Source organism: Corvus cornix, chromosome 18 (genome assembly GCF_000738735.6).
Source record: "Corvus cornix cornix isolate S_Up_H32 chromosome 18, ASM73873v5, whole genome shotgun sequence".
NCBI lineage: Eukaryota > Metazoa > Chordata > Aves > Passeriformes > Corvidae > Corvus > Corvus cornix.
The window spans coordinates 9,448,815-9,465,143 of record NC_046347.1 but is presented as its reverse complement, the minus strand read 5'-3'; the positions used below and the strand labels follow the sequence as shown (position 1 = coordinate 9,465,143).

Below are 16,329 nucleotides of genomic sequence, written 5' to 3'. Positions count from 1 at the left end.
ATTTTGCCATTGGAGAAGATGCTCCTGAAGCTGTACTTGGGGGGTAGGAGGGGGTGGCTGCAAGTTTGGGCAGGCTTGGATCCTGGTTCCCATATGGGAACAAAGCCGGTCTTACCAAGCTGAGCATTGCAAACAGCAGCAGAGAAGAAGCAGTGGAGGAGAGCAGTACAAGGTGTTAAAGCACTGACATCTTGTAAAGAGACTCATTGCCCTGAAGAGATTGGAAGGAGGAAAGGGAATTTTGCATACTTTTTTTTAAATCCTCACAAATTGTGTTTATTATTGGCTAATGTGGAAAATGACCAATTCAGTCTCTTTGCTCTGTAATTCCTAAGATTCTCTACTACAGATATACACAGAGGGCAGAAGAACCAACATTCAGAGTTATTGTTTTGTCCTATTCAATTGTCTTCTCAGGGAAAAATCAGAATGTTTTGAAAAGAATCAACAAGAACTACTGCAGTTGCCATAAAGAATTACTATTCCCTGAATCACTTCTGTTTCTTCTTTGCATCACACTTCTCATTAGGTTTTGGATAACCTTTTTCATATTTAATTGAAAGTACAATTGTTACTCTTAGATTAAAAATAAATCGAAAGCATTTTTACTGTGAAACTTGAGATATCTTTTCCGAAAAGCACCTGCCAAATTCCAAGAGTCTCTCCAGTGTAGCACACTGTAATTTCTGTAACACTCCATGGAGAAGTGAGTTTGGGCTAAATATATAAGATATGTCTCACCTGTGGTTTCAGGGTAAAAGAACTGGCCGAGATAAGGTGCGTCCAAACCAGAGGAAGTAAGATGATGTGCATGTCTTGTTTTCTTTTTAGATTAACTTTCCTGCTACCAGTGCAGACTAATTTATCTTTAACATTCTGTTTTCCTGGTTGGTTTGCTGCAAGCTGGCTTCCTTGTAACAATACCCTGTTTTTATCCAAGATAATAAGCCAAGGAGTTGGAATGTAGATTGAAAATTAATCCAGGACCTGGAATGCCATCTTCAACTTCAGCAAGTTTTAATATCCATAAAAAATAAAGGAGGATTCAAACAGGATTCTGCAATTTTCAATTTTAGTTGTGGTAGGAAAGGCAAAATATCAGTCTTTTCCAATAAGCTTGTAGGAATAATTTGAGTTTATGTCCCTTCTGTAGCTGCAAAATTGGTTTTGCTCTGGCAATCCAGAAGAGGATATTGGCTGCATGGTATTTTCTCTCTGCTATAGCCCAGGTGTTTCAGAACAAAACTCATGATAGAGCTCAGTGAAATGTCTTGAAATTCCCTCTCTGTTTCCACTAGGACCTTAAGCCAAAGCACAGTAACAGGAATTCACATGTCAAATGTGGAAAAGGGTTTTTTGCATGCTTCTGAAAGGATGGTGGCTGGCCAAGGTGGTGGGAAATAAGGGCTTTTGATAAGGTTATGATAATTTAAGGAGTCCAGCCACTTTGGGGCTATGTGCTTCCTTTGAGTCAGTCTGGTTGTTCCCCAGCATTCCCTGGCTGCCCTGTCTCCGTTTTTTCCAGCTGGTTTGCAGCAGGGTTCTCCCTACTCCTCCCATGGCAGCTCAGCCAGGGGATAACTGGGATTGTCACCTTCCCATAGGCACAGGTCACTCCCAGCTCAGCACAGCCAATAAACTCCTGCCCTGTTCACCTCCTGCCTCGGTCAGGCAGCACAGAGCCCACCTGACCACACAAGAGGAACCCTGTGTTCTCCTCAAAAATCTGCCATCTGGAAAAAGAAATTCTCAAACTGAGAGTGATGGTGATGTCTAATTTAAAAAAAGAAGAAAAATGGAAATGAGAGGAGAGTGTCTGTTGCTCATTGAATCTAAGTGCTCAGAGGATGCAGAGAGGCCCTGGTTGGGTTCTCAAATATTATTTTAAGATGCTGCCTTCAGATTCTGGCAATTCCAGCCCATGTTCACTCTGAGTGAGTGCAGTGCCTCCAGGTCTGGAGCGAGCTGCAGGAACAGGAGCCTGCTGGTGAACCTGCCATGGTTTTTTATGGAAAAAGTGCAGGAAACCCCAGAGCCTGGGATTGCAATGCTGTGAAGAGACCTCCCCGCCTGGTTGGCAGATTTGTATCCAAAAAAACAAATGACCTTGAACAAAATTTGATTTTTTGTTTCAAATTAAGCATTTTTCGAACAAGCTGCCAACAACCTGCCCAGTGGGTTTTAAGTGTAAGAGATAAAGCTGGTGCTTTCCATTCAGGGTCTGATTTGGATCTCCATTACTCAGTGAAAAGGAGGATATTGAAATTGCTTTGTGCATCAGAAAAGCAAGATCTTTACCTGAGATCCCATACGTGGGAGCATCACAAAGGCATGGCCAGCAAAGCTGCTCCCTTGGGCCACATCTTTATCTTGTACAAATAATGGATATTGGGATTTTGGATTTTTTCACTTGTTTTGCTTATGGCTCAATCTTGTGTGGCCTCGAAAGGAGTTTTATGCTGCCAAAGAGCTCCAGCACAGATTTGTCCCAGCAACCAGAACTACCACAGGAACATCCCTTGCAGACTCAGGGATTTAAGCTGAAATCCAGGACTGCCTCTTCCTAAATGTTTGCACAGCACCTGATCCAGATCAGCATCTCCAAGTGCTGCTTTCATGCCAACAAGTAATAACATTGCTGTGTAGGAAATGCCCCATTCTAAGCGGTATTACAAGTTTTTTAATAAAGAGATCTAAATTTCCAAAAATCATATCCCTGTGGGCAGGACATAAGATTTTCTGCACTTACAGCATTGCAGGAAGAGTCATCTAAGCTGAGTATGGTTTTCAAGTGACATGTGGTTATTTTGTCAGATGATTATCTGACATTACTGCCTGCAAGAGTAGATGGAGTCTGTGAATCGAGTGCCTCTCAGTTTTATGGTTTGAAACTCCTCCAGGGAGGGGAAAGTTTGTAACTTCCAGTTTCCAGTGCCAAAGGTGTATGCCGAAGGTGTATGCCAGGCATGGCTTTTAAAGAGATAGATTGTGTGACTTTGAATAAACCTCCACTTCTATAATTTTCTTTATCTATAAAACAGCAATAATATACAAATATTGTCCTTTTGTGGAGCAGACAGAAGAGTAGTTGTCCTGAATTGTCAAACATACATCAGTGGCAAAAAGTAAATTAACCATATTAGAGGTTATTAACCAGACCAACACACCAGATGGATGGGGAAAGCACTTATATCCCAAAGAGTTATTAAACCTTATTGGCTTTGCTTCTGCTGGTATAGGGGATTATTTTGAGAAAACAAAAAAAAAAAAAAAAGGGATATTATCTTGCAGCCTGCATTATCTTTTGGTGAGTCTTACTTTTTTCTCTTCTGTTAACTCTGAGATTTGAAATGCAGCTTACTTGAGCCTTGACATGGTGTCTCATGTGAAATACTGAGACTTGCAACCTCCTGTAAACCAGAGTGTCTGGCCAAGGCAGAGCCCTCACCTGTAATATTCCCCTTTCTCCCTTTTCCAGATCAACCCTTGATTGAAAATCAAAGTTGATTGTACTGCTGGTTTGAAAGTGGCCGTGTTCATCTGCATTAACTCTCACGTGTTGTGGGGTTTTTTAATGCAGGTTACTTTTCTTAGTGCATGTCAAAATTTTCTTAACTCTTGCTATGCAATGACTTGAAGAATTCCATTTTAAAAGAGAATATTTTGAAGAGGTTGTTTATATCCTAAAATACCCAGTGTACCTTACAGCATGGTATTTTCGGAGAGCCTCTTTTTTTTTTGTGTGTTTCAGAAAAAAAGCACCATATAAGCTGCTTTTGGCATGAAAGTCAATGATCTTTTTTTTTTTTAATTTTGTTTTTGGTCTTTGCTTTGGTTTTGCTCTTTTAACCAGATAAGCATATCTTATCTGGAATGAGTCTTTGAAGGTGTGTCTGTGCATATTTTGTTATGCAGATTTTTGCCTGGGTTTGCCACCTCAGACCTGGCCATTTCCAGTTCCAACTTCCACCCAGTGATCCCTTCTGCCACGAAAATGTGCTGTTCTTCTCACTTTGCTGTTTTTGTGTGTGTATGTGTGTGTGTGTTCTTCAGAAAGCCAAACTGGGGCCAGCTGGTAACAAAGTCATTACTTCAACAGAAGACAAGAACTCAAGTGTGCCATCCAACAATCTGGACAGGGTGAAGCTGACAGATTTTAACTTTCTCATGGTTCTTGGAAAGGGGAGCTTTGGGAAGGTAGGAATTCTTCATAATTAATCCACTCACATTCCTTTTCCTTTTTCCTTTTTCCTTTTTTCTTTTTTCTTTTTCTTGAAGAAGAATGAATAAAAAGTTCTCTGAGAAGCAAAATCCAGAGTCAAAAGGATGTGCATTTTTGAGGAAAATGTTAAGAAATCAAGCAGTAAGGTCATTCCCCTAAGGACTAGTAGGCTTCAGTCCTGGTTGGCAGTTTTCTTGGAAAAAATAAAAATAAATATAAAAACTCAGACTGTTGGGCAAGATGGGAACTCGTTGCTGACTTTCAGATCCCCACTTCTTGGCAGTTTCAAGGAAACTAAGTCTACTTTTCTGGCTTTAATACCTAGGTCACTGTGCCCATTCTGGAAGTCACCAACATTGGTAAGGCTGAATATTGGGGAAAGAAACAGGAATAGTGTGTGTGTATATATATATATTTGAAATCCTATAGTTGAGAGAACAGACTGCTATTTTTCTGTCTGTTTGAACAAAATTCAGGTGATAAAGTGCCCTTTACTGAAGAAGTCTCCTGGGACTTAACATTTTATCAGCCCTTCAGCAAGGAGCCCGCGATCAAGCAGCAGGTTTGGGCACAGGCTGTGTCTGAAATGGCTGTACAATGATCATAATTGTGGGGGTTTGATCAAATTTGTCTATACAAATTAAAGGAAAAACTGGCTTGCCATCTCTCTACATCTTCAGGCATCTGAGTGACCTTCCCTCCTCAGCCTGGGGGATTTTCACGCCGCTGTTTCTCTTTCCTGCAGGTGATGCTGGCAGACAGGAAGGGCACAGAGGAGCTTTATGCAATCAAAATCCTGAAAAAAGACGTGGTGATCCAGGATGATGATGTGGAGTGCACCATGGTTGAGAAACGAGTCCTGGCACTGCAAGATAAGCCGCCATTCCTGACACAGCTCCACTCTTGTTTCCAGACAGTTGTACGTGAGCTCTGTCTTTCTTGCCACCCTAATGTTTCCCAGACTGTGTGCTCATGGATTTTATCACTTCAGTAACATTTATTATCATCCAACCCATATATGGTAGCCTCTGCACACAGAAAATGGTGAAGAAGTCCCACATGTAATTACCCCTTATATCTTAAATACAAAAACTCATTTTAAAGAGTTTTCTTCATGCGGTCATTCAAGCAGGCCAGCGTGGCAATTCCTAAATGTAATTAGATGTGCTTTCCTAAGTCAGAGCCTCAAGCCCAGATTCCCACAAGCTCCTAAATACTCTTAAAGCTCTGAGGATAGTACTTGAAAAGTCTTAATGGCTGTTATTATATCATGGGGTTATTAGTCATGAATCAGTGTTGGTGGATTTAATTTTCTGTCACTTTTGGGTGACACTGAGGGTTTTTTTCTTTTTTTCCTTATAAATATGTGAAGTGGATATTTGCCCATCACATTGCAAAACATCTCCCAGTGACAGATTTCAGGATGGATCTGATGATCCAGTGTCACTGTGCCAGCCTCTTCGATGGCATGGAATCATTGAGGCTGGAAAAGTCCTCTAAGATCACCAAGTCCAACCACCTGCCCACATTCCCCACAAAACCATATCCTCAAGTGCCACATCCACACCATTTCCCAAAGGAAAACTTACTAGGAAGGATTAGAAATGGCCTCAAAGCAGGAAATTTTGACCACCTTTGATTTTTTTTTTTTCATTTATTTTTAGAGACAGATTTTTCAGACTGAGCTATATTTGTATAATTCTTGAAACCGTTGAAGACAAATAATCTGTAATAGCATGGCACAAAAATTGGCAAAACTAGACAGACCTCATCAATCATTTACTCTTGAAGGTTATACAAAACATTCCACTTGCATTTCCTGATCTATAATTTTTTCCCAGTCCTAATAATCCTAAAAGCTTTTTAATAACGTGCTAGTGACTTTCTTTTTTGGCTGATCAATGAATATCTAATATTCTCTCTAATGTATTTATGTGCCTCTTTAATACTTGATCCTAGGACCGGCTCTATTTTGTGATGGAGTATGTGAATGGTGGGGATCTCATGTATCACATCCAGCAAGTAGGAAAATTTAAGGAGCCACAAGCAGTGTGAGTGTTCATGTTCATGTATTTAAATCATGTCATCATCTTGATTTTACTCTGTAAGAGGATTTGGTTTCTTCTTCTTCCCAGGCTCAGGATGAAGTCCAGGCTGGCCTTTGTTTGTTTTTAAGGCCCAAAATCTGAACTTTGTGGTAAAAATGTTGTTTGCACACATAGACCAAAGGTAGCTGTGCCTTTATTCAAAAATACAGCACAAACAAAGGCAGGAGAGGCTACTTGAAAAGTGACAAGAATTTAAGCAGGGCAGCAGGAAATTAAAGATGTTACTTCATATTCTGATGATGTTTTTAAAAAAAATATTAAAAGGAAATAAAAAACAGTGAGTAGAATACTTCAGTCAGAATTAGTGCTACAGAGAAAGGCAGTACAAATAGACTCAGCATTGCAATATAAATTACAGTTTATACAAGATAATGTATAGCTTGTAAGAATTTCTGTGATATATTTGTGAGGAGTTAATAAGGGATTAGAAGTTGTTTATGTCCATGGTTCTTTTCAGGTAATTGTACATCTGGCACATCAGTGAGCAACTGAAAATTATCTGTAGCATATTTGAGAGTGAATAGTTCCATCAGTACCATTTTAGTCATTCTCATAATACCTCATCGCCACTTATTAGTGTTTCATAAATCATTTACTAATGAAACTTTAAAATCAAGGGTGACCAACTGCTTTAAGCATTCAGTTAAAATAATTTCTCATTTTGATTTAAGCCATCAGGGCTTGTTGAAATGAGAGGCCTTCTAAATATAAGTATTTCAGATGCAGACAAACATTTTAACAAGTCACTGAATAAAACCGAGATGGTGTCAGATCATCCTTGACTCCAAGCTAATGCATCCTGCCAACACTTGACAAAATCTGTGGTGCTTCATGACAGCTTTTGCCTGTGCTGCATCTTCATCACACGTGTTCACAAACACCTCTGAGTGAGTGTTGCAGAGCTCAGTTGCTTCCTCTCCCTTGTGCTGAGCCTAAAAATTAATCTCATCTTTAAATAATCCTCTCACATATAATTTGCACAGTTCCACAGCAACCAGCTTCAAACAGCCACCAGTACTCTATACCTCTTAACTGCATTCAGCAATTATAGTTTATATGGTAATCATTTTAATTAGCTTGGTGTAATTAATCCATTAACAGGCTGTATAAAGAAATACTATTTCTGCAAGTTATTTCATGCCATATGAATTGCAATGTACATTGAGCTGCCTCCTGAATTCATCAATATGTGATTAGAGATAAGGACCTTTGCAGCAGAGTTAGATCAGTGCAAAAAAGAGCTGTGCTCCAGCTGCACCATTTTTTGTGGCCCAGGGAGCCACTTTCACCTTTTTTTTTTTTTAAATTCTGCATTATTTTATCATCAAATACTCAAAATGTATCTGTTAAGGTCCAGTTTAAGTGAAATGTCTTTTATGTCACCTGTATATATAGACCATAAATTACATATTTCATATGCTATTGTATTATCATATTTTACCATGATTCATTTCCAATTTATTTTGCCAGAAGAAAATCATGAGGCAGTAAGAAATCTGTTGATTTTTTTCCCACACAGGTTCTATGCAGCTGAGATCTCAATTGGGTTATTCTTTCTCCATAACAGAGGAATTATTTATAGGTGAGTATCATCTGACATAACTAATTTCTGAACTATTTTTAAAATGCAAAAAGGATCAGTTTCTTAAATGTTTCAGTGTATTTTTAAGACAGTTTATAAAAAGCTATCAGTGTAGAGCTCTTTTTGTTGTGTTGGTGCTGGTGAGGTGGAAGGTCTGTTTTACCTGAGCTTTCTGACACCTGTGCTCTGCCCAGCTCAAATGGAAATTCTTGAAAATGAAAAACTTTATCTTTTATATTTCTGTGTGATGTTTAATAATATTACAAAAGTCTCAGGTGAGGGGTCAGACACAGCCACCTCTTTCATTCATTGTCCAACCCAGAGAAGCTTTTGCTGCCCCTCGATCCCTGGAAGTGTCCAAGGCCAGATTGGATGGGGCTTGGAGCACCCTGGGATAGTGGAAGGTGTCCCTGCCCATGGCTGGGGGTGGGACTGGATGATCCCTAAAGTCCCTTCCAACCCAACCCGTTCCATGATCTTAAGATCATTCTTGGATGTCTGCCCGCCTCCCTCTAGGCTGAGCCAGCCCCACATATGAACCCTGAACCTCCACCCCCAAAGAGCTACAAATATTCCTTATTCAGAATAAGCTGGCCCTAGCTGATCCCAAGCATTAACCTTTAATTACTGTGATTCTTCTCAGAGATCTGAAATTAGATAATGTGATGCTGGATTCAGAAGGTCACATCAAAATTGCTGATTTTGGAATGTGCAAAGAACACATGTTAGATGGAGTAACAACCAGGACCTTCTGTGGCACTCCAGACTACATTGCACCCGAGGTAAATATTGACCCTTTCAAGAACCTTTTAGTCTCTTGAAAGGGAATTGTCCCTACACATTTTATACCACTGGGTTTGGATGGCTGTTTCTCCAGATTCTCCATGGATGGCACCATTTAACTTCTGCAGGTATGCTGGATATATTTGTGAATTAATGCAATGTTATCAATAAGACTTCACTATTTTAAGAAATACCTAGTTGATTGAAAAACTAACTTTTTATGAGATAAGTGCTTCAGATTTTGTTCATTCTAGCAAAAGACTCAAAAAAACCTGGGTTCACCAACTTGTGATCTTAATTTTGTATCCTGGACATATTGTTATACTAAACTTTGCACTTTGTGAAGTTATACAAACTTCATGGGTGTTGCTGAGCTTGTTGCTGAGATCAGCAAATATTTCACTGGGAGCAAACAATGCTTCTTTAATCTACTCCACAGGTTCACACAGCTGCCAGCACACATTTATTTAAAGGATTGTTTGGCATTTTCAAGAAATCACAAACCACTCACTGGTTTTTGGGAAGGGACTCATGAGGTCTTGAAGCTTTTTGCTGACCTCTCTGTGGTCTTCTTCAGGCCATGTCCTGCAAGTGCTGCACAGGTGCCACGAGCTGCTGCTCTTCACCTCAGGAAAGCTCCTGTCACTGAAGGCCTTTTCCAAAAGCTGTGAGATCAGGCCTTGAGTGGAGTTGTTGTAATAAATCCATAACTTGCCTTGAGTTTTCCGTGACATGCCCATACTTGTGCAGCTTTCAAGCCACTGAATGTGACATTGAAGCCTGAACCAACTGCAGTGGGTCTAAAATGAAAATTTGTCCCTGAGAAGCACAGTTGTGCTTTAAGGCACTGGGATAAACATGAGCTTAGAGTTAAGATTTTGAGTCTAGATATGATTTGTATTTCAGTAGTTGAGGTCTAAAGAATTGAAAACAAGCACATGTGCTGATTTGGATATAATTCAAATATATGAATATTAAAATCTGGTATTTGTGCATACTGAGCTTTCAAGAGCCTTGATTTGTTTGGCAGCAAATTTGATGCAAGAGGCTGGATCCTGATCCAAGAGACTCAGTCATTCACTGGGTACTGAGCAAGAGGCAGCTCTGGCTGAGGCATTCCTGGATGTAATTGAATGTTTGTTGGAATGGGGGAGATTTATACACGGACAAGTAAATTAGTGTCTAAGGTGAATTTTGTCATCTCCCTGAAATTGGAATGAAAAATAGTTTGTTTTTTTCCCAGTTGCTAATTCATGCTTTTCAGATTGAAATATTGTGTATTATAGGCCCTTGTTTTTTCACCATTTGCTGTTGCTTGCAGCAGGATATCAGAACAACCAGAGTAGTATTTCATTTTCTTCTGTCAAAACATGAATGAAGCCAATATTACAAATTAAAGTGTCCTTTCTGTGACAACTGTCTTGTGCCAGTTAATGCCAAAGAACGTTTTGTCAATACCAGAATGCTCAGTGTGGGTCAATGCTGGAGTGAATTATTTTACTTTATTTGGGAATTTAATATAAAGAAATAATCCTTTCACCAAAACATCCAGTAAGTGAGAGTAGATCAGTCTACTATCTTACAAACAGATTTGATTTTATTTTGTTTAATTGGCTGATTTTCTTTTGTTTCTGAAGAAATGATTGTGACTGACAGATTGCTAACTAGTTCTGTGGTAAACTTCAAAGGAACGTTCCTGTTTCACTTGCAGAGGTGTTTCAGCCCGTGTTTCCACAGGCTGAAATTTATAAATTTATAATAGATTTTAATGAGAATTCATTTGCACGGTGCCATTCCCTGCTGGGTGGCGACAACGGAGCTAAATCTAAATGAACTGTTGAAGGTGTCTGGAGTAGAGTCCTTGTGGGTGGGCTGCACACATAGAGACTTAGCTCTTTTCAGCAGCATTTGGAGAATAACGTGGTGACTCTCACGGGGCCTGAGGGAGCCCACGCTGCCCCTGCAGGACCTGCCCACAGATAGATCAGAGAACACACAGCTGCAAGGACCCTGCAGGGACAGCTCAGCTGGTGTCCCATGTCCCAGCTCTGCGTGCAAAAGCAGGGGAGTACAGTGCTGCCTTCAGCAAAGTGAACCCCCCAATTTGGTGTGCTGCAAAATAATGTTTTCCTTTTTTTATGAGTTGGAAAGCTGCCATTTGCTATTACTTAGATGTATAATGGGCTGGAATTATTGTTAATTTTCTTACACTGTGCAATTTGAGAAATGTGCAGAGGTTAAACTGGTGGGATCCCAGGTCTGACAGCTTCTCTCAGGCAGAAAGTGGTTATCTTGTACAGAGCACTTCCTGATGTGCTGAACTTAAATATTTATGGTCAGAGTGGTAAAATAGCTGTGAAATCAATTAGTATTTTGTGTTTCCTTGACCAGTCAAGAGAGACAGGAGGAGATGGATGTCAAGAGGATTAGGGGGAAGGGATTCTGCCAGCACAGAACCCCAGCATCAGCATCCCTGCAGCAGCCAGAGTGCTGATTTCAAATTTCAGAGGAATTTCTAATTTAAATTCCATTTCCCTTCTCTTCCATCTCACAGCCTCAAAACCTTCAGTTCCAACCTTGAATTTGCCAGGATTGTGGGAGGAAAATAGGTATTTAAAAGGTTTGGAAAGTGCATTTGACTGTTTCTTGTGCTAGTAATATTTATTTCTTTTAATAACGGAGTTTTAACTTTTCCAACAGACACTATATATGCTCACAAAAGATTTCCTCTTGCCTCTGGGATATAATCTTTTCATCCCAACTGCCTACTAACTGCAATGATCTAAATATTCCTACAAATTGCTGATATTAATCTCTGTGTCCTGCTCTTAACTGTGCATTCCTTGGAGGCAAAATAGAGAAAAAAAGAAAAAAACTTCTGCCAATTTTGCTTGATGAGCGAAATTCCTGAGCTCTTTCTGAGCACTGAAATCCACAGAACCTGGAAAGGCAGAGCTCTTAATACATGGCAACAGATGGGTAAAATGAGACATCTGAAATGCAAAAGGACATTTAAAAGGAAATCCTTTGAATTAATGATGGAGAAGGAAGAGAAAAGAAGGATCCCATCAGCTTTCCACTTCTTCCTGGCCAGTGGAAATCAGGAATCAAAGCTGGAGGAGGGTACAGGTCTTCATTTCTAGGGACAGGAACTCCCTCACAGCTCTGTGGGTCTGCTCTGCACACCGTGGTGAGAGAGGAGGTCATGTTCATATTGCCCTCATTTGCTCTAAAAGATACCAGAAATTGTACATGCAGATAGAATGACTTTGGCAGCTGCTGCAAGGCAGGCAGGGATGGCTTTGAGTGCAGCAGCTGGGAGGTGACACACAATGAATTCTGGGTGATGAGGAGGGAACTGCTGAAAATACAACGTTTAGAACTTGCTGACTTTGTACCAATGGATGTTTGACTGTACATAGAAAACTTCATGTGCTTCCTCCCACATGTAATCCCTCCCTCGAAGGGAGCATTCTTCCCTCTCCTTTGCACTTCCCAATTAGTGCTGTGAGTAGCTCCCAGGACGAGGAGCTTATCCGCAGGTTCCACATTGGTCGTGCTCGTTGGGGAATGAACATGGCAAACAACTGGTCTGGGTTTCCCTTGGGCCACAGCCTTACCAGGATCAAGCTGGTGATTCAAATTGGGTGTATTCAGATAGGATGAAAGGAAGGAAACTCCCCATGTACAGCAGCAGACAGTGGCAGCACCACCATCTCCTACATGGAGATAAGTCCATGAAAAAGGTGTTTGTCATTGTATTTGCAGTGGGACCTGTCCAGCCTTGATGGCTGTATTTATGTCTCAGTTCCCACTCTTCCGTCACAGACTGGCTCAGATGAGGGAGGTACGCACCAGCTCAGAGGGACTCTTCTCTGTTCATCAGATGTGGCATCAAACAGCACAAAAATTGTTGTGATGCTGACCATACATTGGAGCTTTTTCCATGTTAATTCTGCCTCTCTTGATAATTCTGTTTGCTATTCTCTCCCAAAGGCAGATTTCATAGGGGAGATTGCATTTCTTGATGGGAATGCTGTAGAGAAGAGTCCAGCCTTGACTCACCCCTTGCTGGATAAAAATCAGCATCAAGTCTGTGCTTTGGTACAACTTTCACTGTAGGACATTGCATTGCTGCATTTAAATGATTTCTTCCTCTCAGTAATCCCATCAAACTCCTTCACAATAGGGACAGAAGTAGACTCTGGGCTCCTGGACAGACCTGGCTGCCAGGTACAGAACCTTGGCAGTGGGGCAGCGTTTTCTTTCTCACTGCTGTGGATCCATCTTTTTCTCATTTGCTAATTGAAATAAACTGATCCTCCCAAAACCACATACCTGGACTGCACTTTTTGTACAAAACATTCTGCCCTTATAAATTAATGACCTGAAAAATATCTCTTTTTTTTAATATAAAATATTTTTTTCCATAAGGCAAGGAGACATTGTCAGAGAAGGATTGAGGATGAAATGTTTGGTCATCTTCTGTGTGTAAAGGCCAGTATTTTTCCTGGATGAAAATTTGAAAGTGTTTGGTGTTGCAAAAGGCAATATTGATTCCAGCAGGAGCTTACTGGTGATGGAAATGGAAGGGAGAGTAACCAAGTATGTCAGCTAGTCTAATATGAAATGAAAGTTCCAAATATATATCTTTTAAGCCCATATTACTACTAAGAGAGAACTAATATAGACTGCCTTTATGTAGGGCCTTCCAGATGAGAATCTTGTTATTATCTCTGGTTGTCTAATATATTCCAAAGCACAATTGATTTTTAAATCCTTTGGTTAGAAACATTGCAGTAATTTTTAAGTCATGCGCTGCTGTATATCAGGGAAGGACATATATTCACACAGAGACTATAATTTTATTTAGTAGCCAGGCAGTCCTGCTTTATTGCACTGGTGACTCACTATTTTCCTGAGCAACTATGGAACTTGGCACTTCAACTTCTCTTTCAGACAACTGAAAAATTTAGGATGTGTAATGTGTACTTGACTTGGCAATTAATTTCACAAAGAATAAAAACATGAGCAAAGAGGAAAATGAATGCAAGCCCCTCTGGAGTACTGCCTGCCTCAGTTCCCTGCTCATTCCAGTGGAGTAGAGACATTGGAGTTGAAAGCTCTGATATTGCCTTCAATGGGGATGGGCAGGGACTAGGATATCCTGCATCCCTTCACAGTTCACAGTATCCCTTCACAGTTATTTAGAAAGAGATCTGAGGAACACCTGCACCTCCAAACTCCTCCACACCATGACCAAATGCAGCTCTTCAATAAATGAACTCTGATCTCTGAGGAGGCCTCGATTAAAGAAGATGACGCAGGAGGGACCCAGGTGCTGCTGGCACGAGCAGCCTTTCCTTGTGTCAGAACTCAATTTGTACTGCTTTGTGAGTCAGATGTGAACCTAGAGGATGGAAAATACTTGACATTTCCATTAGTCTGAGCAGCAGAACCCCCTTTCTTTTTGGTGTAGCTGGTATTTCATACTGAGTATCAGAGTCATGCAGCTTGGGAAAACTTAACTGAGCTTTTTGGGGTTTTGCTCTTTTCCTAAATTTTTATTCCTTTTACAGCAGAACAAAAATATAAATATTGAAAAGAAAGGCTTAATTATTGATAGTCCATAAGTTAAGTGAGCCTCATGATTTCAAACTTTGGCACAAACTGTAGGATGGTTTTGCCTTGTCTCCTACATTGTGCTGCTGTACTTCCTCCTTTGCCCTCAAATGTACATCCCAAGGACTCCTGAGAGCTACATTTTTCCAAGATATCAGGGTATCAAGGGCGTGGGTGCATTTAGACTTAACACTTGGAAAACAATCCAACTCCCACTGAAACCCGTGATTAGCTGGAGTGAGGATTACAGGATTGTGGGTTTTTTACATGTTTCCTTTTCCAAGGAAATATGTCCTTCTCTGCATGTCACACATGTACCTGATATGCCACAAGGCTGGGAGCTTGTTAACACAGGTGTTTTTCCTTTGGTTTTCTTTTGTGATTATGCAGATTATTGCTTACCAGCCCTATGGGAAGTCCGTGGATTGGTGGGCGTACGGTGTGCTGCTCTATGAGATGTTGGCGGGCCAGGTAAGATTCACCCTCCTGTGCTTGCTGTGACCTCCTCCTGCACTCCAAGGCTGCTGTTTCAAGGCTCCCTAAAGGTTTAGACCATTACAGGATAGGACTGAAGTCTTTCATTCTGCTTTTATCTCCTTGTACTCTCGACTGACTCAACTGAGAATGTATTTAGGCTTTAAGCTCTTTATGTTGCACCCACATAATCAAGCTCTGCCTTTGAATACAGCTCCTTTGTACTGCAATAATGTTATTAATAGCCATCTTCAGAACTGAAAGGGAGACACTTGAGCAGAAAAATGCATGTCAAGTGGAAGAAATACCATTTAGTAGTTTGAAACCACAGGGAAGCATAATAAGAGTGTGTGTATAAGCTCTGCATTGCAGTTAAGTCCCAAGAATACAGTTCTTGTACTGTATGCCCTGAGGGTAAAATATGGGTCTCAGCACTTAGCAATCTGCTCAGTTACAGACCCCTCATTCTGCAAAGTTAATGAGAGGCTGCTCTCTGAGTCACTTGGGGAGGGAAACAACACTGTGCAGCAGCAAATGGCAGAGAAGTAGCAACTTTAAGGAATTCTGTGAGTCTTGAGTTGAAAAAGATTCCTGCAATTGGCTTTTGGTGAGTGTTAGCTAAAGGTAGGCATTTCCCAAGCTTAAAACATACACTTGAAACAGATGCCTTTAAGAGTTTCTCTGCAAAATTCCAGTGGACATTTTAAAAGTTTCAGTGTATAGCAATTGCAGCTGTTTACAGGCTGAATTGCAAATATTGGCCATCTGAATGCTTTGGAGAAAAGGCGATTTACCATTAGCTGGGCGTTGCACAGGGCCCATATCCTGGGGATTTATCCTACCCCTGTATTTTAAAATATAGTGCAGCCCTTCCTTGTAATAGTCTCAGAAGCAGAATCTACAGCCATGACATAAAACAAACTGGAGTTTAACTGGAATTGAGTGAGGAATGGATATACTTCAGCACAAGGTAATTGAAAGTTAGTCTCCAAACTTCACCCTCTGAAGTTATTTTGCCTGTCTGGTGCACAGTAGCTTTAAAAACTGATTAAAGCTGATCACAAAGATAATCCTGCAGACATTTCATTAACCTGGCTGCCATTCTGGGGACAGAAATGAACATTTCTCCTTGATTTTAATCTGAGACTGTCAAACAGTAAGCTTCTGGGTCAGCAGATATCCAGGCTGCAGATGGCTGTGAGTTTGGTGTGCATTCCTGGACAAGGAGCACTGCTGTGTACTGATCTCTTTGGGCATGGTATTGTCATATCATATAGTAAAAAGTGGAGAATTTAAAAGCATGAGAAGGAAAACTCAAGTTACTCAATTGTGACTTATTTTCAACAGCCTCCATTTGATGGGGAAGACGAAGATGAACTTTTCCAGTCCATAATGGAGCACAATGTTTCCTACCCAAAATCACTGTCCAAAGAAGCTGTCTCCATCTGCAAGGGGGTGAGATAAAATTTTATGTATCATTAAATTCCTTTTTGGCAATCCTTGTGAATAGCTGGGTTTTGCCTGGCTTTGACACAGCA

At 40.5% G+C, this 16,329-nt stretch overlaps 1 protein-coding gene across 3 annotated transcripts in view; it reads left to right on the top strand.

Moving 5' to 3' along the window:
- PRKCA (protein kinase C alpha) overlaps nucleotides 1-16,329 on the top strand; it is a 153,704-nt gene that overhangs the window by 124,386 nt on the left and 12,989 nt on the right. For all 3 annotated transcript variants that reach the window (XM_039562626.1, XM_039562625.1, XM_039562627.1), the window contains 7 exons: nucleotides 4,054-4,197; nucleotides 4,968-5,141; nucleotides 6,182-6,273; nucleotides 7,850-7,912; nucleotides 8,556-8,694; nucleotides 14,708-14,788; nucleotides 16,139-16,246. In XM_039562626.1, the coding sequence (XP_039418560.1) occupies nucleotides 4,054-4,197; nucleotides 4,968-5,141; nucleotides 6,182-6,273; nucleotides 7,850-7,912; nucleotides 8,556-8,694; nucleotides 14,708-14,788; nucleotides 16,139-16,246 (801 nt within the window). The remainder of the gene's footprint in view (nucleotides 1-4,053; nucleotides 4,198-4,967; nucleotides 5,142-6,181; nucleotides 6,274-7,849; nucleotides 7,913-8,555; nucleotides 8,695-14,707; nucleotides 14,789-16,138; nucleotides 16,247-16,329) is intronic.